Source organism: Anolis carolinensis, chromosome 6 (assembly GCF_035594765.1).
Source record: "Anolis carolinensis isolate JA03-04 chromosome 6, rAnoCar3.1.pri, whole genome shotgun sequence".
Classification (NCBI taxonomy): Eukaryota; Metazoa; Chordata; class Lepidosauria; order Squamata; family Dactyloidae; genus Anolis; species Anolis carolinensis.
The window spans coordinates 80,328,544-80,355,931 of NC_085846.1; the positions used below are offsets into that span (position 1 = coordinate 80,328,544).

General features: G+C 40.0%; 2 protein-coding genes and 1 long non-coding RNA gene across 4 annotated transcripts in view; 1 reads left to right on the forward strand and 2 right to left on the reverse strand.

Annotated features, from left to right (window-relative positions):
* The window catches only part of plekha8 (pleckstrin homology domain containing A8), a 38,652-nt gene extending 28,380 nt beyond the window's left edge, over window positions 1-10,272 (reverse strand). The window contains exon 1 of the mRNA XM_008112744.3: window positions 10,090-10,272. Within this exon, the coding sequence (XP_008110951.1) occupies window positions 10,090-10,129 (40 nt within the window). The 5' untranslated portion in view covers window positions 10,130-10,272. The remainder of the gene's footprint in view (window positions 1-10,089) is intronic.
* A 297-nt stretch (window positions 10,273-10,569) lies between these two features.
* On the forward strand, window positions 10,570-21,999 carry fkbp14 (FKBP prolyl isomerase 14). Of its 2 annotated transcripts, XM_062983887.1 has the most exons (5): window positions 10,613-10,788; window positions 10,972-11,280; window positions 14,651-14,802; window positions 17,787-17,914; window positions 20,911-21,999. In XM_062983887.1, exons 2-5 carry the CDS (start codon window positions 11,081-11,083, stop codon window positions 21,067-21,069), a joined length of 639 nt encoding a protein of 212 aa, XP_062839957.1. In that variant the 5' UTR covers window positions 10,613-10,788; window positions 10,972-11,080; the 3' UTR covers window positions 21,070-21,999. The 2 variants fall into 2 exon arrangements, with proteins under 2 accessions (XP_062839958.1, XP_062839957.1); XM_062983888.1 differs by lacking the exon at window positions 20,911-21,999 and adding an exon at window positions 17,214-17,346 and having other exon boundaries at window positions 10,570-11,280.
* On the reverse strand, window positions 11,671-17,789 carry LOC134299882 (uncharacterized). Its single transcript, XR_010007131.1, has 3 exons — window positions 17,613-17,789; window positions 14,271-14,441; window positions 11,671-13,387 (listed from the first exon to the last, which is right to left on the reverse strand). It is a non-coding gene; the product is annotated as an uncharacterized LOC134299882 (long non-coding RNA).
* Window positions 22,000-27,388: the final 5,389 nt, after the last annotated feature.

The following is a 27,388-nucleotide window of genomic DNA, read 5'->3' on the forward strand; positions in this document are numbered from 1 at the left end:
CACCTAGTACTACGTTATTTGCCATTTTCTGTCATGCACCACAGAGGCGTTTCAATACATCACATATGTGTTGCCATTTCAAGGTGTGATTACAATTATTGTACAGCCCAGAAAAAGAGAAGAAAAAAAAATAGGCATTTGTTAATTCTTCGTGTAATAAACATTGAACAAAACAAACAATCCTTGCTAATAACCCAATACAGATCAAGAATGCTAAGACAGAAACATGATTTATTATCAAGGTCCAAGAACGGATTGAAAACAGAAGAAATTTCCCTCATTTTGATACTTTCCAGATATTTTGGAAGAATGACATTTATTATCCTCCAGTTAGGATGACTTTGGTAGCATTCATAAATCATCACGGATTCTGCAAATCAGTATTTGGAGCTACGGACACGAAACAATTTGCTCAAATAAACTGTACCGTATTATATTTTTCTAGTTGAATATTATCTGACAGTTCCATACAGACGCAGATTAACTTCCAAATTAGTACATGGAAACATTACTTGAAATGGGGTTAATCCCAAAGATATAGTACACTACTGCGTCAAGATTTAATCTGAGCTAGCTATCCAGCATGACTATTGAATTGCATGCACTCCCAAATGGTTTTTATGAGATTTCAAAAAACTGATTTAAAAGAAACTCAGTTCAAAAGTCTAACAGAGAGAAAGATTGGGTTCTTGCCTTATTAGTAAAGATAAAGGTTTTTCCCTGACATTAAGTCTAGTTGTGTCCGACTCTGGGAGTTGGTGTTCATCTCCATTTCTAAGCTGAGGAGCCGGCGTTGTCCATAGACACCTCCAAGGTCATGTGGCTGGCATGACTGCATGGAGCGGTGTTACCTTCCCACCAAAGTGGTACTTATTGATCTACTCACATTTGGATGTTTTCAAACTGCTAGGTTGGAGAAAGCTGGGGCTAACAGCGGGAGCTCACCTCGCTCCCCAGATTAGAACCGCCGACCTTTCAGTCAGCAAGTTCAGCAGCTCAGTGGTTTAATAAGACTGTGCCTTATTAGTTTCATTCTAATTAAAAGGATCATTTGAAACTCAATTTTTTTCAATTACAGTAGAGTCTCACTTATCCAACATAAATGGGCCGGCAAAACGTTGGATAAGCGAATATGTTGGATAATAAGGAGAGATTAAGGAGAAGCCTATTAAACATCAAATTAGGTTATGATTTTACAAATGTTATACAACAAATTTGACAGAAAAAGAAGTTCAATATGCAGTAATGTTATGTTGTAATTACTGTATTTACGAATTTAGCACCAAAATATCACGATATATTGAAAACATTGACTACAAAAATGCATTGGATAATCCAGAACATTGGATAAGTGAATGTTGGATAAGTGAAACTCTACTGTATAGGAAAAAAATTCCTTTTCACTTATTTCAGTTTTAATGATTCTGCTGAAAAGAATCTTTCAGTGTTAACTATTACTGAATGCCAACACTGTGTTAGATTAAAATTTATTCCATCAAACAACAATGACTCTTCAGTTAATCATGACTATGGGTGCTTCTGCATTGTAGAATTAATGCAGTTGGACACTACTTTAACTGCCATGGCTCAATACTGCGTAATCACAGATATTGTGGTTTGATGAAGCACCAGCACTTTTTAGCATAAACGTCTAAAGACTTTCTAAAACTAAAACTCCCATTATTCCACTGCATTGAGCCTTGGCAGTTAAAGCTGTCTCAAACTGCATTTAGTTCACAGTGTAGATTCAGCCTAAATGAAGTCCTATTCATTTCGAGAGTCTGCTTCAAGTGTGAGTAAATCTGAATCCAATCCAATGGTTAGGTTTAGAATTCAATTTAATGTCAAATCAGTTTTATTCAATTGCAAGCAATCTGTTCTGCACTGGAAGCTTTCTGAAAGAGAAGAAGTGACAAAGTGCTTTTGATAATTTTAAGGGTAATGAGTTTGAGTTGGCATAAGCTTTGGCGGGCTTCCTAATAATCTGGTGTTCTTGCATTTGATGAAGTGGGCTGGAGTCCAGGCAAACTCGTACCAAATGAAACTTGTTAGTATGACGGGACGCAAAACTCTGTGCTGACCATCACACATACTCCAAACCCTGGTAATGACAAATTAGGAAATGAAAAATTTGGTAACAGAAAAAGAGTGAATCAAAACGTGATTCACAGGACACCATGAAAAGGAATTCCGTATATGACAGGAAATCTATAACATAAACCTATTATAAAACAACTTCATCTCTTACATGAAACAACTGGGCATTATATATCAGCTGCTTGCATCTTGATGAGATGAAGCAATTAAGTGCAAATCTGTGTATGTCTATCTGAAGACTCAAAATTATCTAATGAGATTTCAAGGAAGGTGCCTATAAGACTGCAGTCTAGACAGGTTTGTATCCGTACCTCAGCTCAATGTGTGGATTACGAAACTTTTTTGGCATAATCCTATGCCTACTTCCTTGGGATTAAGCCCTACTAGACAGAGGGGACCCTACTTCTGAGCAAACACAAATAGGATTGGGATGTAGTTTTGTATTTCTAAAGCAAGCAGATTTTTTTTCTCCCTTGGAAAATGGAATTTGCCACCTTGATTAGCATTTAATGGCCTTGGAGTTTCAAGGCCTGGCTGGTTGCTGCCTGGGGGAATCCTTTGTTGGGAGATGTTTGCTGGCCGTGATTGACTGCAAGGCCATTAAATGCTAATCAAGATAATAATAATAATAATAATAATAATAATGGCAAATTGAAATATTCACACGTGCCTCAAGCAGGCAAGAGTTATTTCTCCCACCTTGGACATTCCATAGATATATAAACCTCACTTACTTACTTTCCAACAGACCCCACAACCTCTGAGGATGCCTACCATAAATGTGGGCAAAATGTCAGGAGTGAATTTTTCTGGAATATGGCTATACAGTCCGGAAAACTCACAGCAACCCAGTGATTCTGGCCATGAAAGCCTTCGACAACACTAAAGGCCTTCAACAACTGTAAAAGTTGCTTTTCTGTATTACAACACCCACAATGGTAAGTTGATTCTGAGAAGTGCAGTCCAAAAAGATAACTTCCTCCAAGCTCCGTTTTTCTATTGGTCTGGGCTAAAAGTAATCCATATGTTGTTCTATGATTAAGCAACACCTTATTCTGATTCATTCTTTTTCTTTATTTGTTTTATATGGCAGTGAAATAGAAACTGCCACGCCTCCCTGGTTCTTTTACATTTCATTGTCAAGAATTCCTGAAGTCATTCCCGGTAAGCTTGTATACAGTTTACTATGTAAATATCTCCAGAACAAAGTATATTTACCCAAGATTCAAATATAGTTACATATAGTACAGAAATAAGGAAACAAGACTTTGAGATCACTTGCTTGTGTGACATTTCACAGCACAGCTATGGAAAGATTATCCAACATTGTGATTTGTCCCGTCTTACGAATCTATTGGCACACTTCTTTCCAAACTACCCATTCACACAAGCAAACCTACTGCTGTAATGATAAAACATTGCTGCAATAGAGTCAGTTTTAAAAAGTGGTGTGCATGAGAGAAGAAAGGTTTGTAGCCACATCCATGAATGTCTAAGGCCCCTTCCTCACAGCTGTATAAAATCCACATTGAGCTATGGCAGTGTGAACTCAGATAATCCAGTTCAAATCAGATATTGTGGATTATTTGCCTTGATATTCTGGGTTATATGGCTGTGTAGAAGAGCCCTAATTCATTTTCTTGTCATGGACATGTGTCTATGGATGGATGGGATTATCCATCAATGCTGGGTTTCTTCTGTAAGCAGAAAACATGTTATTAACCAAGGAAGAAGACATGTTTTCGAAATATTGTAATCCCTCCACATTTGTGGTTCTACGGATTTGATTGAAAAAATTCTCCCTAGGAATCTAGATTCTCCATCGTGACTCCATGGCCAATTTTTTCCAGTCATGTTGGAGGACCTACAGGTTTCTAGAGATAATGCACCTTTTAGGATCTCTAGGTTCTCCAATGCAATTCTTTGGTCAGCTTCCAGGTGTGTGTGACTTCTATTTTTCGCTATTTCAGGGATACTGGACCCCTAAACCTAGGAAATGTGGACAATACAACCAGAAAATTTCAATTTTAATTGAACTAATCTAAAATAACTTAATTCCTGTGTTTCACTATACTAAGAAAATTTATGAAAAGTATTGTATTTATTGTATCAGAAGCAAATTGAGAATACAGCTACAATGTATAAAAAACTATAAAGAAAGTTAAAAAGTTGGCATTATTCTAGATTTCCTTTGACCAGAAGCTGGCCACTTGGAGTGCCTCCGGTGTTACTATAAGACAGTCCTCCATTGTGCATTTGGTAGGGCTCAGACGGCATTATAGTAAGTAGTCTGTGGTTTGCTCTTCTCCATACTCACATGTCGTGGACTCCACTGTATAGCCCCATATGAAAAATAAGACATTGTATCCCTATCTATGGAATATCACAACTGCGCAAGTGATATTATTAATTATTGTGACTTTATGTTATGTCTTTTAATTTTCATTAGCACGTTTTTTTCAGTACTTGATATTATTGTATGTTTGTTTTGTATTTGTAAGCCGCCCGAGTCCCCCCGGGGAGATGGAGGTGGGGTATAAAATAAAATAAAAATAATAATAATTATTATTATTATTATTATGACTGACCCAAAACTTGAACCATCTGAACCAAGCAAAAAGTCAACCAATTAACTAACAAACACCCTTCCCTATTTTTCAAAACATTTTCAGATTAGCAGACTTCTGCTTTTCTTTGTGTTAATGGCATATTTGTATATTTAGTTTCTTCATTATTTTATGTTTTGAAATATAATTTTATTCCCTTAAGATCTGTATGAACTGTGGCTTATCAATATTTTAATACAGATTGATATTTCTTATCCAATATGACAAAATTCAAAATACTCCAAAATCATCCACATGGGTGGCTGAGATTGCAATGCCTTTGCTTTCCGACGGTTCGGTGTACACAAACATCATTTAATGCACAGAAATATTAATAATATTGAGTATACAATTGCCTTTAGTCTATGTGTATGAGATACACACACACACACATATGAATGAAACAAATGAATTTTGCATTTAGACTTGGGCCTCATCTCTAAGCCATCTCCTTGTGTAAATGTAAATACAGTAGAGTCTCACTTATCCAACATAAACGGGCCGGCAGAACGTTGGATAAGCGAATATGTTGGATAATAAGGAGAGATTAAGGAGAAGCCTATTAAACATCAAATTAGGTTGTGATTTTACAATTTAAGCACTAAAACATCATGTTATACAACAAATTTGACAGAAAAAGTAGTTCAATACACCGTATTGTTATGTTGTAATTACTGTATTTATGAATTTAGCACCAAAATATCACGATATATTTGAAACATTGACTACAAAAATGTGTTGGATAATCCAGAACGTTGGATAAGTGAATGTTGGATAAGTGAGACTCTACTGTATTCCAAAATCTGAAATAATCCAAAATATAGAGTACTTCCAGTTCCAAGTACTTTGGATAAGGAAGACTCAACTTGTAATAAAAAATTATATAATTCATAAACCATGTTTGTAAAAGATACATATTAGCTTCATGTAATACCATTAGGTAAATACAATAAGCAAAACACAACTATACATTCCTCAGGTATAAAATTAAAAATCTATATACATTTATTGGGAGTAAATGGTACTGCTTAAGGGTTGCTTCTGAGACATGTGTAACTGGGAGTGACTACTGTGTACAGTACTTTTTTTAAAGGCTACTTTTAAGACAAGCTATTTGGTTCATAGATATTTAATCCTAATACCATCTATTGGAAGAAAGCTATATTTGCAGATTTACTCATGCAAGACAAGTAACGATTTGTAGTGTGTGGGTTGGCAGATACCACAGATTAAGTTGGCCCGTAATTTGCCAGCCTTCCTCAACCTGATGCCCTCCAAATGTCTGGAAGCTGTAGGGCAGCACATCTGGAGGGCGCCAGTTTAAGAAGGGGGCGATAAATATCCATAATCCTAAAGGACAGCTGGTTGGTGATTTTTCTTGTTCCTTTTGATACAGCTAAACTAAGCTGTTTTAAGTCAAAGCCCTAAGCCTCTAGCGATTCTTTGCATTACAGTCTGATCCCCTAAGGCATAGTTCCCAAAACACAGAATATGCTTGACACACAAGTGAGTGCCATGACCCACCATGCCATACATACCCTGAAACACCCACACACTAAAATGTATAGGAACTTTGGACTATACTGAATTGATGAAGACTATTTGTGGGCTTTGTTCTTTTCTAAAGAGGCGCATACCACCAAATATAGGAATGAACAAAACAGATGTCCACTGCCTATATGTATTGTACAGTTGACACAGGACTCCTCTGACTTTGTAAGGATAAAAATTCCTCTCCAACTGAGCTGGTGGCTGGATGCAGCTTGGTAAGAAAAGTATTTATAATCATCTCTCCAATTTATGGATTCTGCATCAACTATTCATGGTTTGAAAATATATTTTTTAAAATCTGAAAAACAAACCTTGTTTTTGGCCATTTTACATGTACAGTAGAGTCTCACTTATCCAATACTCACTTATCCAACGTTCTGGATTATCCAACGCATTTTTGTAGTCAATGTTTTCAAAACATCGTGATATTTTGGTGCTAAATTCGTAAATACAGTAATTAAAACATAACATTACTGCGTATTAAACTATTTTTCTGTCAAATTTGTTGTATAGCATGATGTTTTGGTGCTTAATTTGTAAAATCATAACCTAATTTGATGTTTAATAGTCTTTTCCTTAATTCCTCCTTATTATCCAACGTATTCACTTATCCAATGTTCTGCCGGCCCGTTTATGTTGGATAAGTGAGACTCTACTGTATATCTATGGATTTGGGTATCCAAGATGGTCCCAGATGCTAACCGTTGTGGATACTGAGGACCCACTTTACTTTGTACCATACAGTTACTTTGGGGGTTACATCAGCGGTCATGATGCTAAGGGATTCTGGGAACTGTAGCTCCCAAACGTCACTTTCCCAAGCTCCAAAACAGATCAGACTTTTCACATATTTCCAACCCCTTGTTATCACAAGTATCTCTTCAGGCAACTCTCTCTATCACACCTCCACTGGTTAAACCTGAAATACCAGGAACTGAATGCAAAGGGCGGATTCTGCTCCAGAGCTAGACTGCCTGGTCAGTCCCATCCCTTGAAGAACTTACAGAGCAGGAGTGCAACTACACCAGGCATGGGCAAACTTGGATCCTCCAGGTGTTTTGGTCTTCAACTCCCACAATTCCTAACAGATTGTGGGAGTTGAAGTCCAAAACACCTGGAGGGCCCAAGTTTGCCCATGCCTGATCTACACACTGTAGAGTGAATGCATTTTGATACCACTTTGACTGCCATTGCTCAATGCCATGGAATCATGAGAGCTGTAGGTTTGCAAGGTTATTTCGCCTTTTCTGCAAAAGAGTACTGGTGATTTACCAAAGGACAACTCCTACAGTTCAATAGCACTGAGCCATAGTGGTTAAAGTGGTGTCAAAATGCATTAATTCTAAAGTAGATGAACTAAGAATTCACCAATGGTGTCAAAATAAGAATACTTTATTTATATCCCGTCCTATCTCCCCATAGGGCAGTGGTTCTCAGCCTGGGGTCCCTAGGTTGCTTTTGGCTTACAACTCCCAGAAATCCCAGCCAGTTTGCCAGGAGCCCCCGGTGGGTTAAACCGCTGAGCTGCTGAACTTGCTGACCAAAAAGTCATCAGTTTGAATCTGGGGAGTGGAGTGAGCTCCCACTGTCAGCTCCAGCTTCTGTCAACCTAGCAGTTCGAAAACATGCAAATGTGAGTAAATCAATAGGTACTGCTTTGACAGGAAGGTAATGGCACTCCATGTAGTCATGTCAGCCACACGACCTTGGAGGTGTCTATGGACAATGCTGGCTCTTCAGCTTAGAAATGGAGATGAGCACTAACCCCCAGCATCAGACATGACTGGACTTAAATGTCAGGGGAAAACCTTTATCTTTGGATTTCTGAGAGTTGAAGGCCAAAAACATCAGGGGACCCCAGGTTGAGAACCATTGCCATAGGGACTGGTTTACAACAAATCGGCAAACATTCAGTGCCATAAGTTGTTGGATGAAGAACAAAATAACCAAAACCGTTCAAGTCCCACAAAATAAATAAACATCCACATTAAAATAATAAAGGTAAAGGCTTTCCTCTGACATTAAGTCTAGTCTGTGTCAGACTTGGGGATTGGTGCTCATCTCCATTTCTAAGCCAAAGAGCCGGCGTTGTATGTAGACACCTCCAAGGTCATGTGGCCTGCATGACTGCATGGAGTGCCATTACCTTCCTACCGGAGTGGTACCTATTGATCTACTCACATTTGCATGTTTTCGAACTGCAGAATAAGTAATAAAATAATTGGGGGATAACAACAAAGCTACAGATTCACACCTAACTTAAGGAAAACAAACAAAGAATGAGACAAACAAGACAAAAAGTATGAAATTACTTAAAATGTACAAGTTTAAAAGCCAGCAGAGCCATTTAGGGGTGGATCTACACCAGGCTTAAGCGGCTGAGAGGGGAAAGGAAGGGGCCTGAGGCTGGGTTGTTGTGTTTTCCGGGCTGTATGGCCATGTATTCTCTCCTGACGTTTCACCCACATATATGGCAGGCATCCTCAGAGGTTGTGAGGTATGGAGAAACTAAGCAAGGAAAGTATATATATATATCTGTGGAAAGTCCAGGGTGAGAGAAGAACTCTTGTCAGTTGGAGGCCAGTGTGAATGTTGTAGTTAATCACCTTTAATTAGCATTGAATAACTTCATCTACTGGCTTCTTTCTGCCTGGGGGCACCCTTTGTTAGCTGCCCCTGGTTCCCATGTCTGGAACTCCTCTGTTTTCAGAGTGTTGCTTCTTATTTACTGTTCCAATTTTTGAGTTTTTTAATACTGGTAGCCAGATTTTGTACATTTTCATGGTTTCTTCCTTTCTGTTGAAGTTGTCCACATGCTTGTGAATTTCAATGGCTTCTCTGCGTAGTCTGACATGATAGCTGTTGGAGTGGTCAAGCATTTCTGTGTCCTGAAACACCTGGATTTTCCACAGATACAGTAGAGTCTCACTAATCCAAGCCTCGCTTATCCAAGCCTCTGGATAATCCAAGCCATTTTTGTAGTCAATGTTTTCAATATATCGTGATATTTTGGTGCTAAATTCGTAAATACAGTAATTACAACATAACATTACTGCATATTGAACTACTTTTTCTGTCAAATTTGTTGTATAACATGAAGTTTTGGTGCTTAATTTGTAAAATCATAACCTAATTTGATGTTTAATAGGCTTTTCCTTAATCCCTCCTTATTATCCAAGATATTCGCTTATCCAAGCTTCTGCCGGCCCGTTTAGCTTGGATAAGTGAGACTCTACTGTATATATAAACCTTCCTTGCTTAGTTTCTCCATACCTCACAACCTCTGAGGATGCCTGCCATAGATGTGGGTGAAACGTCAGGAGAGAATACTTCTAGAACATGGCCATACAGACCGGAAAACATACAACAACCCTGTGATCCCGGCCATGAAAGCCTTCGACAACACATGAGCCTGAGGTTGTTAGGAATGGTGGGAGTTGAAGTCCAAAACACTTGGAGGGACCAAGTTTGCCATGTCTGATCTACACTGTAGAATGAATGCAGCTTGACACTACTTTGACTGCCATGGCTCAATGCTGTGGGACCATGAGAGTTGTAGTTTTGCAAGGTCTTTAGTTTTCTCTGCCGAAGAGTGCTGCTGCCTCACCAAACTACAACTCCCACGATCCCACAGCACTGAGCCATGGCAGATCAAATGGTGTCAGTCTGCACTAATTCTACAGTGCAGAGGCACCCCTAGAAACCATCAAGAGGGTCAGATCCAGGTAATTGTGACACGATCCCGTGTTCGACCCCATTCACACGTTCACTAGACACCCATCTTCATATCCTGACCGTCCCAAAGCTTGATAGCTGTCTAGCCTGTGCTACTCACCGCTCAGATAGTTGGTCCACTTGTACAGCACCCCCTCCATGGTGACAAGGGCGCCCCCATCCAGATCTGCTTGGGACAGGGGAAGCCTCTCCCCCTGGCGCCGCCTAAGGAGTCCCGAAGCCCAGGGCCATCCTGAGCCAGGCAGGCGTCCAACCCCGCCTTCTCCCCTTCCCACCCCTGATCCGGCCCAACCAACCAACACATAGACATAGCGCTACGCCGATTGCGTAAGATAGTCGGGATCCCTCGCAGCTACGAAGCTCGCCTGGGCCGAAGTGTGGCGTAAACCCATTCGGGAATACAAACCTCCCCGCTAGAGAAAGAGAAGGGGCGTGTCCGGAACGCTACAGGAACCAATGAGAACGCCGTTGTAGCCACAAGCTCCTCCAATGGCAGCGAGGCCAAAGCCGGGGGTATTGTGTTCAGGGGTTCCGAAGTTCTCTTCCTGGAATGTTGGGGCGGCCAATCACCGCTTTGGGACAGCTTTTTGTAAAAACGAGCACTTCTCTTCACCAATGGGGAGCCTCAATTTCGAACGGACCCCGGCGCTGAGCCAATCAGAGAGCGGGATTGCAAAGGGTTATAAATGGATACATCAAAACAAGGAGAGTTTGTTCGCCTTCCTTCGGGGCTGGAGTTTGCCACGTCTGCGGACCTAAGGAATGGGAGAAGGATAGTGGAATGCGGAGCAAGATCAAGGTTTACCCAAGTTACTCTGAAATAAAATGAAACATTTTAACATGTATAGAAAATATGTTAAAATGTTTCATTTTATTCCATGATATAGAATATATGTATTTATTTAAATTAATTATTTTTTTATTTTGAAAACGTTTTTTAACTGAGCATTTTAATAAACCGATTTAATTATTTTTTTTTTAGATATAGCATTTTCTAGATTTATTAGATATGTGAAAATGCTCTTGGGGCCAAAAGTTGCCTTCTAAAGTGTGTAAAAGGCAAATTTTAAACAGGAAAGAACAAGAGTTAAATGATGGAGGGTGCCTTTTGGGCTCTGCTTGCCTTTGCTGTCCTGGCTTTGGGGACTGGAGCGCTGATTCCTGAACCAGAAGTCAAACTCGAAGTGCTCCAGAAGCCCTTCATCTGCAAGAGGAAGACCAAGCTGGGAGACATGTTACTGGTGCACTATGAAGGCTTCCTGGAGAAAGATGGGTCCCTCTTTCATTCCACGTGAGTATCCTTCCCAAAGTGTACAGAGTCTGAAAGAATCTTTTTTTAAAAAAATCACAGGTCCCAGAATCCCTAAATGTCATGGATATTAGAGCAAGCTCTGTCTCTGTATTTATACACTGAAGGTTCATCCTGCAGCAAAACAAAAAATGCTTTAAAAATATGACTTCTCACATTGCTATTTTCGCATATTATTAGATTGGTATTGATCAAGTTGTGCACCGACCTCTGCACATTAAAACAACATGCACAGGCATCTTCCAAGAACTTGGAAGGCCATCATACTCAAACAACTAGGGATTCCCTAAGTAAGCAATGTCAGAGTATTTGCAGCGCAGCAGTAGTTGGATGTAAGCAGTAGAACGCAGAACGAAGAGACACTCAGAGATGTTGGTAAAACTATTTACAAAGTTTTACTGTATGCAGCAATAATAATCACAAACAGACTTGCAGACGACAGACAAACACAGGACTGCTCTGTTCTCCAACAGAACTTGACTCGAACTCTAGGCAGACAGAACTCAACTGAACTGAATCGTTATGCACAAACACTTGTGTCTGGATACTCCCTAGTTTGAGCCACACATCAAGGTCATCATAGCTTCTTGGCAATTAACTCTTTCCACATTATGGTACATTCTGGATGATGCAATCAGTTGCAATACAAGCATGGCACAAATTGCATTTAAACACTATCAATACACAAATCCCACATTAACAAGCAAGTAAGTACATTCAGTACATAGCTGTGTCCTCTTGTACTTTGGTTTTTTCTCTCTCAACATTTTGGAACCAGCAACAACAACAAGTACTTTATTTCCCCTAAAATAAGACATCCCCAGAAAATAAGACCTAGTAGAAGTTTTGCTGAATTGCTAAATATAAGGCCTCCCCCGAAAGTAAGACCTAGCAAAGTTTTTGTTTGGAAGCATGCCTGCCAAACAGAACACCACAGCATGCAGGATTGGTAAATGTACGTATCATAGAGTGTTGTACATGGAAATAATGGTAGTAACAAGAAATTCTTGATAGGATTCAGTTTGTCTGGTTATGCTGGTTTGTAATGACAACTACTGTACAGAATATAATCAATGTTCTTTTTTTTTTTGTTCAACAATACATGTGAATTCTTCTTTATGGAAAACTAAGACATCCCCTGAAAATAAGACCTAGCGCATCTTTGGGAGCAAAAATTAATATAAGACACTGTCTTATTTTCGGGGAAACACGGTAATTGCTATGTACATTATCCAGGTAATCAACTCCATGTTGTTGTTTATTAATTCAGTCGCTTCTGACTCTTCGTGACCTCATAAACCAGCCCATGTCAGAGCTTCCTGTCATCCGTCGCCGCCTCCAGTTCCTTCAAGGTCAAGCCAGTCACTCCAAGGATACCATCCATCCATCTTGTCCTTGGTCAGCCCCTCTTCTTTTTTCCTTCCATTTTCCCCAGCATCATTCTCTTCAAGCTTTCCTGCCTCCTCATTATGTGGCCAAAGTACTTCATCTTTGCCTCTAATATCCTTCCCTCCAGTGAGCAGCCAGACATTATTTCCTGGAGTATGGACAGGTTTGATCTTCTTGCGGTCCAAGGCACTCTCCGAATTTTCCTCCAACACCACAGTTCAAAAGCATCTATCTTCCTTCACTCAGTCTTCCTTATGGTCCAGCTGTCACATCCTTATGGTCCAGCTCTCGCATCCATAGGTTAACTATGGGGAATACCGTTGCTTTAACTATGTGGACCTTCATTGCCGGTGTGATGTCTCTACTTTTCACTATTTTATAGAGATTAGTCATTGCTCTCCTCCCAAGAAGTAAACGTCTTCTAATTTCCTGGCTGCAGTCTGCATCTGCAGTGATCTTTGTGCCTAGAACTTTCCTCCAACAGCACAGTTCAAAAGCCTCTATCTTCCTTTGCTCAGCCTTCCTTATGGTCCAGCTCTCACAACAGGGAATACCATTGCTTTAACTATGCAAACCTTTGTTGCCAGTGTGATGTCTCTACTCTTCACTATTTTATCGAGGTTGGTCATTGCTCTCCTCACAAGAAGTAAAAGTCTTCTGATTTCCTGGCTGCAGTCTGCTTCTGCAGTAATCTTTGCACCTACATGAAGACATGTAGTATTTATTCAGGTTTTTTTTTGCTTTCAATTGCTGTATTTCAATATTAATATAAAATCAAAACAGAATTTATGGTGTGGATATAGTATTAGTTAGGCCTAGTAAAAAAGGTAAAGGTTTTCCCCTGACGTTAAGTCCAGTCGTGACCGACTCTGGGGGTTGGTGCTCATCTCCATTTCTAAGCCAAAGAGCAGCATTGCCCATAGACCTCTCCAAGGTCATGTGGCCGGCATGACTGTATGGAGCACCGTTACCTTCCCGCCGGAGCAGTACTTATTTGTCTACTCACATTTGCATGTTTTCAAACTGCTAGGTTGGCAGGCCTGTTTTTAATAATAACTCTCAAGCAATCAGAAACTAAATGTATTCAGCAAGAAATTGCTTCCTAAGATCTACAGAGATACTCGCAGAAACACCTCAGCAAGCGAGAGTCCAAAAGTGCCAGTTGCTTGTGAGTTCCAGTTGCTTTAATTCCAGTTAATTGAGGCCCCTTCTACACTGCCATATAATCCAGATTATCAAAGATGATAATTCACATTTGGTTTGAACTGGATTATATGAGTCTACACTGCCATATAATCCAGTTCAAAGCAGATAATGTGGATTTTATATGGCAGTATAGAAGGGAATCCGAAGATCTGCTGTATATCTATCCATAAACATCCAATATCAGGCTGTACTCTTTATTTCCAACTAAAAAATCTTTTGTTCCATGTCTTTTCAGCAACTGTAATAATACTAGAAGTTTTTCTTTAAAAAAATCTAATCAGTCTATAAAGCCATCATCTTATCTTCCAGTAATATGTTCAACAAGATGATTGTGCATTGCATCATAAATTACTTAAGCATATTTAACCCCATCTTACCTCTAGGAGCATTATCTCCTCGGAGAGTTAGGAGGCCAAGTCCTCTTTCTCATAATGCAGAAGCCCTCTGCAGTGATTCCTTCTTGATATTTTGGTTGTTGGCTGGCATTTATGGGTGTTGAAGTCCAAAATATTTGCAACTTTTGTGACTCTTTAAATCAAAATCTCCTCCTGTAGACAAGATGTGTTCTTGTATTTATTATTTATTTATTTGTGGTATTTATGTATCAACCTTCTCAACCTCTTTGGATTGCCAGAGACAAGTAAGACAAGATGCCTTTTTTGGTAAAGGGAATCCTGGTAAAGGGCAGATGGAATTCTGAAATGAATGAATTGTACTTTCATGTGTACTAAAATAACATGTTTTCTGTTTGTTTCAGCCACAAGCATAACAACGGCCAACCTACATGGTTTACTCTTGGTATTAAAGAAGTCATCCCAGGCTGGGATAAAGGTTTGACTGAGATGTGCATAGGGGAAAAACGCAAGTTAGTAATCCCTCCATCTCTGGGTTATGGAAAAGAAGGGAAAGGTAATTGTTCTGTAGCTATCTTTAATATTTAATTTTAAAAGCAACATTCATCACGCTATTGTTGTTATATAAAATATTTAGGTTTTGCAAGATTCTCAAGTAGTATATTCAAATACAGTAGGCCCATCCCAGGGCCTTTCACATAATACGATTTTTGCATTATCTGGAACCCTGTTTGTCTTACCTGAAATTACCTGCCAAAAGCATACTATATTGCTCTGAAGGACTTAAAATCCCTTGAAAAGTGTTCCCTCTAGTCCTCCAGTGCAATTCCATGGTATTCAAACAGCACTTCCAGTGGAAGTTGACCATAAAATTGGAAGTCTGTAGAGATAGCACTGGATGTTTAAAAATGATGGAGCCCAACTTCAGAGCAATATATTTCATGATTGGGTCCATCTTTTTTAAACGGTCCTTCCTGTAAGCCATACCCAGAAGGTGGTGCTGGGGCTCCTGTTCGAACCCCTGGCTGTTGTCCTATGGAGTTCCTCAGGGTTCCATTTTGTGCCCCATGTTGTTTAACCTATACATGAAACTGCTGGGAGAGTTTTGGAGTTTGGTGCCACCTATATGCAGATGATGTCCGACTCTACTACTACTTTCCACTAAAGTCAAGGAAGCTATCCTGGTCCTAAACCAGTGCCTGTCATCAGTAATGGACTGGATGAGGGCAAACAAATTGAAACTTAATCCATTCAAGACAGAAGAGATCCTGGTCAGTCAGAAGGCAGATTAGAGAATAGGGATCCAGCCTGTGCTGGGTGGGGTTACACTTTCCCTGAAGGCACTGTCCACAGCTTGGGGGGTCATCCTGGACTCGGCACTGAACCTGGAGGCCTAGGTGTCAGAGGTGGCCAGGAGGGCCTTTGCACAATTAAAAGTTGTGCACCAACTGCATCCATTCCTTGAGAAGCCAGATCTTGCCACAGTGGTACATGCCTTAGTTACATCCCCGTCTGGATTATTGTCTACGTGAGGCTGCCTGTGAAGAGTGCTCAGAAACTTCAGCTGGTCCAAAGAGCTGTAGCCACGTTTCTCACTGGGGTTGGCTACAGGGAGTGGACAACTCCTCTGTTCTGCTGAAGCAGCTCCACTGGCTGCCAGTCTGTTTCTGGGCATAATTCAAAGTGCTGGTTATTGTTATGGGTTGTTGATGATAAATGGAAGCTCTGACGTGTGCCTGCGATCCAGAGTCACCCACAGAACAATAACATGCCACTCAGGTTTGCAGAACAAGAAATCAAGAACAGTAGTATTTACAATGGTCCCTCTGTGTCAGAGAAGAATACAGTCCTGGTTCTTCTCCCTCTTTTCTCAGCAGCAAGCAGGCCTCAAAATAGCAAGGCCTCTCTGAGTAAGCTGCTCTCTTCAGTAGCAGTACTCAGTCAGCAACTGAAAAACTCCTCCAAACTGGTTCTGCAGCAGCAGAACAGAAACAGTATCAAAATCAATTCCAAGGTCTTTGCAGGCTCAGCCAATCGGCCTCTTGCACTTCGTTTTCCGGTTAACACATACAGCACAGTGCCTTTGCAAACCATGACAGTTATGACCTTTAAAGCCCTAGACAACTCAGGTCCAGGCTATTTGGCTAACTACATCCCCTGCGCGGACCTTGAGATCGTCAGAAGAGGCCCTTCTCTTGATCCCACCTCCATCTCAAGCTCGGTTGGTGGGAATGAGAGAGCGGGCTTTCTCAGTGGCTGTCTCTTGACTCTGGAACTCCCTGTCCCGGGAAGCTAGAATGGCCCCTTCCCTACTGTACTTCTGGCAGCAGGTTAGAACCTTTTTATTCTGACAGGCGAGGCCGTTTGCTGCAACCAATTATATTAAATGTACAGTTGCTGCCACCAATTAATAACATATGTGCCACCATTCACCGGAGCCAGAATACAGAAAGACCCAAAAATGGTGGGAAACTGACTTTTTAGAACGATGGTTAATAAGCAGACAGGCCACTTCCATAAAACAGAAAACATTCATAAACAGAAAGACACACTGAAACTTGAGGTGAAGTAAAAACAGAATTGTGTAATTTATTAAGAACTAAAACTTAAAGGTTGTGCGTAGGTTACAGAAGAATAACAGGCTGGTTACTTAACCAGAGAATTTTTCTTTAAATTGTGTTCCTCAGAACTATGTTTCCTCACAAAGGAACTAATCAAGCTTCTTTAAAACCTCACAGATCTCTCTTCCAAAGGCTCTTCTAATAAGCAGTCTACCCCTTAGAGGCTTTCTACAATAACTAGCCCTTCTCCCTGAAGGCTATTAAAACTTTTTCCCTCAAAGAGGTTATTTACTAACAGCTCCCAAATTCTTCCTTTTTTTCTCTTCAAACTCCACTCCCTGACTGAACTAACTCTCTAACTGAATATCTCTTTCTGCCTCTGGCGCCGCCTACATACTGTTGCTAGGCAACTTCCTCCAACTCCATCAACCAATCAGACTCCACTACCATATATGGAGCTGCCTGATCTCTCCTCCCCTTGCCTGGCTCTGCCTTTCTTACCAAGGCCCAGAACTGACTTTACACACCAACCCTGCAAGGTAGGCCATTCTGTTACACATGCGTTTAAAGATGAAGGTGTTTAAGTCAGGGGGTGCTATGGTTTTATATACTTTTATAGTTTTAACTTGAATTGTTTTTAATATAAATGATGTTTAATACTGTTTTAATATTTGTATTTTGTATATTTTAAGTTGTATTGTAATACTTTTAATTGTGAGCCGCTTTGAGTCTCCATATGGAGGAAGAAGGCAGGATATAAATACACATATTAATATTAATAATAATAATAATAATGGCAACTTACCAAGTTCCAGCTTATTCAATTGGACTAAAATTGGATCCAGATCCAAGTAGTCAGTTACATGGCTTTCTGTGTTGTTTTTGATGACTCCAGCTAACAAAATAAAATCAACAGGAAAACACAAATTAGCATTGAATATACCCTTATTTTTTAATTTTGTTTGTTTTTGTTTCATAGGAAAAATTCCACCAGAGAGCACCTTGATCTTCAATGTTGATCTTTTAGAAATTAGAAATGGACCAAGGTCTCATGAGTCCTTTCAAGAAATGGATCTTAATGATGACTGGAAGCTATCCAAAGATGAGGTGAACAAGCTAATGCATTCTGTGACTGTGATTAATGTATCTCACAGGAGAAAAGGATTTGGCTCCTACACTGTATTCTACCACTATAGTATTGTCAACTGGGCAACACTGGAATTGAACAAGATTTGAATTTCATTTTGCTTAGTCAGAGCTCTGATGCTGCAGAAGAAGCTATACAGGTTGTTGATACAGTAGAGTCTCACTTATCCAACATTCTGGATTATCCAACGCATTTTTGTAGTCAATGTTTTCAATATATCATGATATTTTGGTGCTAAAATCATAAATACAATAATTACACCATAGCATTAATGCGTAATGAACTACTTTTTCTGTCAAATTTGTTGTATAACATGATGTTTTTGTGCTTAATTTGTAAAATCATAACCTATTTTGATGTTTAATAGGCTTTTTCTTAATCTCTCCTTATTAACCAACATATTCGCTTATCCAACATTCTGCCGGCCCGTTTATGTTGGATAAGTGAGACTCTACTGTACAAGTGGACATAATGTTGAGTAATAGTTCAATAACTATTTCAAAGGCTGATCTATTTGCCAGTGTATATAGTCTCCCTGCCATTTTGATTGGCCAAAAAAGAGAGTGCATCCTCCAATTACTGAAAATATTGAAGAAATAATAACTCCTCTTCAGTAAGATAAGCCTTTTATTTTTACAGAACACTGCATGTCATCTTTTCACTATGTCTTCTCTGAGCAAAAAAAAGAATTTGAATATTATTTGGAACTGCTAGCAAGGGAAGAAGATACGTGCCTTTTCTGATGTTTGAGAATTTAGTTAATACTAGCTGTGCCCGGCCACACGTTGCTGTGGCGAAGTCTGGTGGTATGGGAAATAAAGTATTGAGGAATTGGTGGTAGTTAAGGTAAAGGGTAAAGGTTTTCCCCTGACATTAAGGCCAGTCGTGTCTGACTCTGGGGGTTGGTGGTCATCTTTAGTCTACATTGCCATATAATTCAGTTGAAATCAGGTAATCTCTATTTTATAGGCAGTGTGGAAGAGGTCTGATTGAAGTGGCCCTGGGCTGAGTGGATTGCTAGGAGACCAAGTGGGTGGAGCTTAGCCTTCTAACTGACAGCAGACCAAGTGGATGGAGCTTAGCCTTCTAACTGGCAGCAATTGGATAAAAACAATTCTTCCTCTCCCTCTAATTAGGACTTTATTTTTCTTTCTTTTTGTTGTATGAACGTGGAGGCATGGATGAGGGGTTGTGCTGCCAAGTTTAGTGTTTCTGGGATGTGTACTTTTGTTGTTTTGTCCTAGGCCGAAATTTCATTACCCTTATATGTATATATAGATAGTGGCCAGGCTGTGGTGTAGGCTGGTGAGCAGCCTGCTGCAATAAATCACTTTGACCATGAGGTCATGAGTTTGAGGCCAACCCGTGGTGGGGTTAGCACCCGTCAATTAAAAAATAAAAAATAGCCCCTGCTCGTTGCTGACCTAACAACCTGAAAGATAGTTGCATCTATCAAGTAGGAAATAAGGTACCACTTAAAAAGTGGAGAGGCAAATTTAACTAGTTTACGATGTTGAAATGAGGAAGTGCCGTCACACTGGATGATGAAGCAGCTGCTCCCTCTGTGGCCAGAATCGAACATCCCCTCAGGAGAAGGTTAAATTGCCTCTGCATCTGTCTCTGTTTTGATTCTATGTGTATATGGGCACTAGCTGTGCCCGGCCACGCATTGCTGTGGCAAAGTATGGTGGTATGGGAAATAAAGTATTGAGGAATTGGTGGTAGTGAAGGTAAAGGGTAAAGGTTTTCTCCTGACATTAAGTCCAGTTGTGTCCGACTGCACACTGAAGTGGATTATATGGCAGTGTGGAGTCAAGATAATCCAGTGCCAAGCAGATAATATAAGATTATAAATGGGTTATATAGCTGTGTGGAAGGGCCTTGAGTCTACACTGCCATATAATCCAGTGCAAATTAGATAATCTGTGGAAGAAGCCTAAGTGAAGCCTAAATCTGTCTGTCCCCTCGGCTGAGTTGGTTGCTAGGAGACCAAGTGGGCAGAGATTAGTCCTCTAACTGGCAGCAATTGGATAAAAACAATTATTCCTTTCCCTCTCATTAGGACTTTATTTTTCTTTTCTTTTTGTTGTATCAACCTTGAGGCGTGGATGATGGGTTGTGTTGTCAAATTTCGAGGTTGGGGGACCTGTAGTTTTGTTGCTTTGTGGGTCGCCGTGATGCCATCACTCTTTTATATATATAGATTGAATGTTTGCCCTATATGTATATAATGTGTGGGACAATTAAGGCTATTCTGGAGTCAAATGGCAGTGAGGAGGAACAAATGCTGTTCAATTCCATGTGTGGAGCATCCACCAATGTGATCAAATCAAATAGGTGCCAAGATTACATCTACTGGCCCTGTCTCCACTGTAACATCCACATAAGAGGGGATCCGACTAATTTTATCTGAAATGTATAGCAAATTCTTCAGAATAGGCGATCAAGTCTGCCTTTTCTTTTTGTAAAGGTCCCAGTTGACTTGGGACAACTCCATGGGATAATGTGATGCAAACACAATGGTGGCAGGGAAGTAGTTTCTTCCCTGCCACCATCCACCATGCCATACGCTTTACAATTGATTTAGTTTATGTCAAACTTGCTCTTAGTCTGCCATTCAACACTGTACTCTCCATCCCATTTGTTTCATTGCCACTACTCTGCGGTGAACCAGAATGATCCTTGGACCATTGTGCTTCCCCTTCAACAACAAAGCCACCAGAAGGTTTTCCTTATTGGCTGTACCTCTTTCACTTAAAGCAGTGGTTCCCAACTGTTGGTCCTAGATTTGGTCTGTTGGTCCTGGTTTCTAGAATCCCTGACAGTTGGCTAAGGTGACTTGGGCTTTTGGGAATTTTCAAACACCCGGATGTCCCAAATGTTGGCAACCATTAACTGAAAGTATTTCAATTGGAACTTGATTAAAATGTCATGTTTTTCATATTTTGTTGAATAGGTAAAAGTGTATTTGAAGAAAGAATTTGAAAGACATGGTGCACCAGTCAATGACAGCCACCACGATTTCTTGGTTAATGACATATTTGATAAAGAAGATGAAGATCATGATGGATTTATATCTGCAAGGGAGTTTGTTTTTAAGCATGATGAGCTATAAAGCCTGTTGAAGAAATTCCCAGCGAAAGAATATAATTGCCAACAAAACTTAAAACTTCTAAAACAGTATTTTTTTTTTCTTTCATGATTTTGAAGTCGATTAGAGACTTAGGCTGAATTTTTTATACAATGTCAATTTTTTATACTAAATGTGACCGTTTGTACACAAAATGTAAGAGAATACTAAGCAAGGCTTTTTAATGACTCTTAAGTTATGTATTTTAATTGTAATATTTATTTTTGAAGAACGGGACAAAAATTTTCCAGTGAAAGTTGTTGTTTAATGTTACACTACATCCCTCTGCTTTTGTTTGTACTTTAATACTTATCTGTTTGGTTCAGTATTAGTCATGTTGCAAGTTGCACCACCTGACATCCACTTGGAAGTAGCAGCCAACACTGAAAGGACCAAGACATTGACATCTCCGGCCTATCCCCTATTCGGATATCAGCCAATGCCTTAAATCAAGAAATAGTTTTCTAAGATCTACAGAGATACTCGCAGGAATATCTCAGCAAGCAAGAGTCCATACGTGGCAGGCTAAAACCCAGAATCTCAATCAGTGGCTGACGCCAGATGAGAGACTTACCTCCTGGGCATACAGAAGGAAGGCGCTGAACAGACTGCGTTCTGGCACAACAAGATGCAGAGCCAATCTTAAGAAATGGGGCTACAAAGTGGAGTCTACGACATGCGAGTGTGGAGAAGAGCAAACCACCTATTACAATGCAATCTAAGCCCTGCCACATGCACAATGAGCAACCTTCTTACAGCAACACCAGAGACATTCCAAGTGGCCAGCTACTGGTCAAAGGACATTTAGTATAGTGCCAAGTTTTTTTAAACTTTGTTTGTGTTGTCAAATACATTACAACTTGTACCCTCAGTTCGCTTCTGACATGATAAATAAATACTAGTCATTGGCAGTGATATACTGTATTTGTTTCTATTTTTTGTAGCTTTAAAGTATCTCTGTGATACAAGGGAGCAGAAGAACCAGTCAGGAGTGGAGTGGGGTGGATGTTTTGGAAACTAATCTGCCCCGGCAAAAATAAACTTCTCATAATCTGAACCCAAATCCTCTTGATACTTTAGCCTTGCTGTGTAAATAGCTTAGTCTCTTCTAAGCTGCCCTGTCCTTTGATTACTTCCCCTAACTAGTGTTTTTTATTGGAATAGTGGTGCTTAAGGAAAAGGATGTATGGCTTCACACTTAAAATTGTCTTAAGAATAGTAGCTAAGCAAGTTATTTTCTTCTGCTGCTAAACACAGCAATATACATATAGGATTGATTTTGAAAGGCGAGTTTACAAAGGAGATGGGAATTTGGTGTTCTCCAGCTGTTGGAGCCCAACATGATTCCTACTCACAATCTGAATCTTTTTCACATTTTCCTTATCCAATTTCTGTTTAGTAGAGCAATGGATCACATATTAACTCCAGTCAACTTAATTGCAATGGGGTCTTTAGAATGCCCAATATAATGTCTTGCGAAGCCTACTGTTCAAATGGGAGCGATTTGAGTGTAATAACATATTTTAAGAAATGTGTATGAATTGCCTTTCTGCCTATTAGGACACTCAAAGTGACATCCAATAAATTACAGAATAAATAACCTACAGTGTAAAGAAGGACAATCAATTACAGTACAAAAACTGCATGTAAAAAAGCAAAATATTATGAACACCTAAAAGAGTTTTAAAAATTGAAGATGAGGCAAATAAAAATGTTGAGTAATAGAAGCTCAGTAAGGATGGAGTTTTTTCGTGTCAGGAGTGACTTGAGAAACTGCAAGTCACTTCTGGTGTGAGAGAATTGGCCGTCTGCAAGGATGTTGCCCAAGGGCCGCCTGGATGTTTTAATGTTTTTTACCATCCTTGTGGGAAGCTTTTCTCATGTCCCCACATGGAGCTGGAGCTGATAGAGCTCGTGCTCTCCCTGGGTTGGATTTGAACCAGCAACCCAACTTTCAAGTCAGCAGTCCTGCCGGCACAAGGGTTCAACCCACTGGGGGCACAGCTAAAGTGTGGTGCTAACTACATCCCTACCTTACGTACTCTCCAACCTAGTTTCTCGGACACAAGAGTCTCTATTGCAAATTTCAAGTAGGAATATGTTTTTTCAGATCTTGGATAACAAGCAGTGCAAAAACAGCTATATTACATCGTGTCTAAATGTTCCAGTTGCATAGAGGTTGAGCTTATTTGATGCCTATTAGTCTTGGCTGAACTGAGAGTCCTGAAATAACTAATTTTCACCAAGCCTAGTTGGGGATGATGGGAGCTGAACCCCAATGATGTCTAGGGAGAGGACACATGTTTCCCATCTTTGTGTTTGGAGCAAACCATATGTAGCCAAAGTTCAGCAGCAGAACCTTGCTAACGTGTGAACTACTTGAAATACTAAATATGGTTAGATTCCAGTCCTATTAAATGTAATGAACACTTTGTGATAATCCTAGCATGGTGGCTTGAATATATTTGTTTTAATATTTATTTATTTATTTATTTGCGATATTTATATCTCGCCCTTCTCACCCCAAAGGGGACTCAGGGCAGCTCACAAGTTCTATATACCTATATATTCGAATATAAGCCGAACCGAATATAAGCCGAGGCAACTAATTTTACCACAAAAAAACTGGGAAAACATTGACTCCAGTATAAGCCGAGGGTGGTAAATTTCAGATATAAAAATAGATACCAATAAAATTACATTAATTGAGGCATCACTAGGTTAAATGTTTTTGAATATTTACATAAAGCTCAGATTTAAGATAAGACTGTCAAACTCTGATCAAATCATTATTCTCATCTTCTTCAATGTAAATGTGCTTATGTATCCTTTTAATAATAATAGAGTAAAATAATACATGTAATAATAATAATAATAAATACAGGAAAATAATACAAGTAATAATACAGTAAAATAATAAATGCAATAATAATATCAGAGTGAAATAATAAATGTATGATTAATAATAATAAAATAGAGTAAAATAAATGTAATAATAACAACAATAATAGAGAAAAATAATAAATGTAATATTACCAATAATAATGGGAAAAAATTATAAATGTACCATATATTCTCGATTATAAGCTGACTCAAATATAAACCAGCCAGGACCCTCACCCAAGTATAAGCTGAGGGGGGCCTTTTCAGTCTTAAAAAAAGGCCTGAAAAACAAGACTTATACTTGAGAATATACAGTACATACAATATATCATATTATTAGTATAGCACAATATAAGCACTATATACGCATTATATATTATTATATTGTACTATACGATTATATTGCAATATTAGTAATACTGCATGTAATATAAATATACAATTATAATAGTGTATTATTATTATTATTACATTGTATTACATCATAATACCAATATTATATGTATATACAATATATTATAATATTAGTATAGTATAACATGAGTATTATATATTATATTGTTAAATTGATATAGGAGACATGGTGGAAAGATAGACTAACTACAGGAGATGTATGCTAGTATTGTTCTCATTTGACAAATGCATAGTACCATAGCAAACAACAGCATTAGCCATTAAATATATGCTAACTATAATGTGTAGGATCCCCCATGGCGCAGCGGGTTAAAGCACTGAGCTGCTGAACATGCTGACCAAAAGGTCAGTGGTTCGAATCCGGGGAGCGGATTCTGCCAACCTAGCAGTTCAAAAACATGCAAATGTGGGTAGATCAATAGGTATCACTCCGGCGGGAAGGTAACGGTGTTCCATGGAGTCATACCAGCCACATGACTTTGGAGGTGTCTACGGACAACGCTGGCTCTTCGGCTTGGAAATGGAGATGAGCACCAACTCCCAGAGTCAGACACGATTGGACTTAATGTCAGAGATAGACCTCTACCTTTTATAGAATCATAGAATCATAGAATAGTAGAGTTGGAAGAGACCACATGGGCCATCCAGTCCAACCCCCTGCTAAGAAGCAGGAAATCGCATTCAAAGCACCCCCGACAGATGGCCATCCAGCCTCTGCTTAAAAGCCTCCAAAGAAGGAGCCTCTACCACGGCCCCGGGGAGAGAGTTCCACTGTCGAACAGCTCTCACAGTGAGGAAGTTCTTCCTGATGTTCAGGTGGAATCTCCTTTCCTGTAGTTTGAAGCCATTGTTCCGTGTCCTAGTCTGCAGGGCAGCAGAAAATAAGCTTGCTCCCTCCTCCCTATGACTTCCCTTCACGTATTTGTACATGGCTATCATGTCTCCTCTCAGCCTTCTCTTCTGCAGGCTAAACATGCCCAGCTCTTTAAGCCGCTCCTCATAGGGCTTGTTCTCCAGACCCTTAATCATTTTAGTCGCCCTCCTCTGGACGCTTTCCAGCTTGTCAACATCTCCCTTCAACTGTGGTGCCCAAAATTGGACACAGTATTCCAGGTGTGGTCTGACCAAGGCAGAATAGAGGGGGAGCATAACTTCCCTGGATCTAGACGCTATTCCCCTATTGATGCAGGCCAAAATCCCATTGGCTTTTTTAGCAGCCGCATCACATTGTAGGCTCATGTTTAACTTGTTGTCCACGAGGACTCCAAGGTCTTTTTCGCACACACTGCTGTCAAGCCAGGCGTCCCCCATTCTGTATCTTTGATTTCCATTTTTTCTGCCGAAGTGAAGTATCTTGCATTTGTCCCTGTTGAACTTCATTTTGTTAGTTTTGGCCCATCTCTCTAGTCTGTCAAGATCGTTTTGAATTCTGCTCCTGTCTTCTGGAGTGTTAGCTATCCCTCCCAGTTTTGTGTCGTCTGCAAACTTGATGATCATGCCTTCTAACCCTTCGTCTAAGTCGTTAATAAAGATGTTGAACAGAACCAGGCCCAGGACGGAGCCCTGCGGCACTCCACTTGTCCTTTCCATGATGAAGACGACGCATTGGTGAGCACCCTTTGGGTTCGTTTGCTTAGCCAATTACAGATCCACCTAACCGTAGTTTTGTCTAGCCCACATTTTACTAGTTTCCTTGCCAGAAGGTCGTGGGGGACTTTGTCGAAGGCCTTACTGAAATCCAGGTAGGCTACATCCACAGCATTCCCTGTATCGACCCAACTCGTAACTCTATCAAAAAAAGAGATCAGATTAGTCTGGCATGACTTGTTTTTGGTAAATCCATGTTGACTATTAGCAATGACCGCATTTGTTTCTAAGTGTTCGCAGACCACTTCCTTAATGATCTTTTCCAGAATTTTGCCTGGTATTGATGTGAGGCTGACCGGACGGTAATTGTTTGGGTCGTTCTTTTTTCCCTTCTTGAAGATAGGGACCACATTCGCCCTCCTCCAATCTGCTGGGACTTCTCCCGTTCTCCAAGAACTCTCGAAGATAATTGCCAGTGGTTCTGAAATAACTTCCGCTAGTTCCTTCAGTACTCTTGGATGTAGCTGATCTGGCCCTGGGGACTTGAATTCGTTTAGAGTGGCCAGGTGTTCCTGGACAACTTGTTTCTCTATTTGGGGTTGGATTTCCCCCAATCCTTCGTCCATTCCATGTTGCTGAGGTTGAAGATGGCTTTCTTTTTGTGAGAAGACCGAGGCAAAGAAGGCATTAAGCAGTTCTGCCTTTTCCCTATCCCCTGTCACCATCACCCCATCTTCTCCTTGCAGTGGCCCTATCGCCTCCTTTTTCTTCCTTTTTCTACCAACGTAAGCAAAAAAGCCTTTTTTGTGGTTTTTTATGTCCCTGGCAAGCCTGAGCTCATTTTGCGCTTTAGCCTTGCGAACCTTTTCCCTACAGGTGTTGGCTATACGTTTGAATTCTTCTTTGGTGATTTCTCCCCTTTTCCACTTCTTGTGCATGTCACTTTTGAGCTTTAGCTCAGTTAGAAGTTCTTTGGACATCCATTCTGGCTTCTTTGCACTTGTCTTATTTTTCTTCTTTGCTGGCACTGTTTGCATTTGCGCCTTGAGTATTTCACTTTTGAAAAACTCCCATCCATCCTTAACTCCCTTGTTTTTTAATATCGGCGTCCATGGAATGCCGCTCAGTAATTCCTTCATTTTTTGGAAGTCAGCTCTCTTAAAGTCCAGAATGCGTGTTTGACTTGTCTTAGTTTCAGCATTCCTTTGTATTGCAGACTGCAGGAGCACATGGTCACTTGCCCCTAAGGATCCAACCACTTCAACTGTATTGATCAGGTCTTCCACATTTGTTAAGATTAGATCAAGAGTTGCTGATCCCCTTGTTGCCTCTTCTACCTTCTGGACCATAAAATTATCTGCAAGGCAAGTGAGGAATTTGTTGGACTTTGTACTCTTGGCTGAGTTTGTTTTCCAGCAGA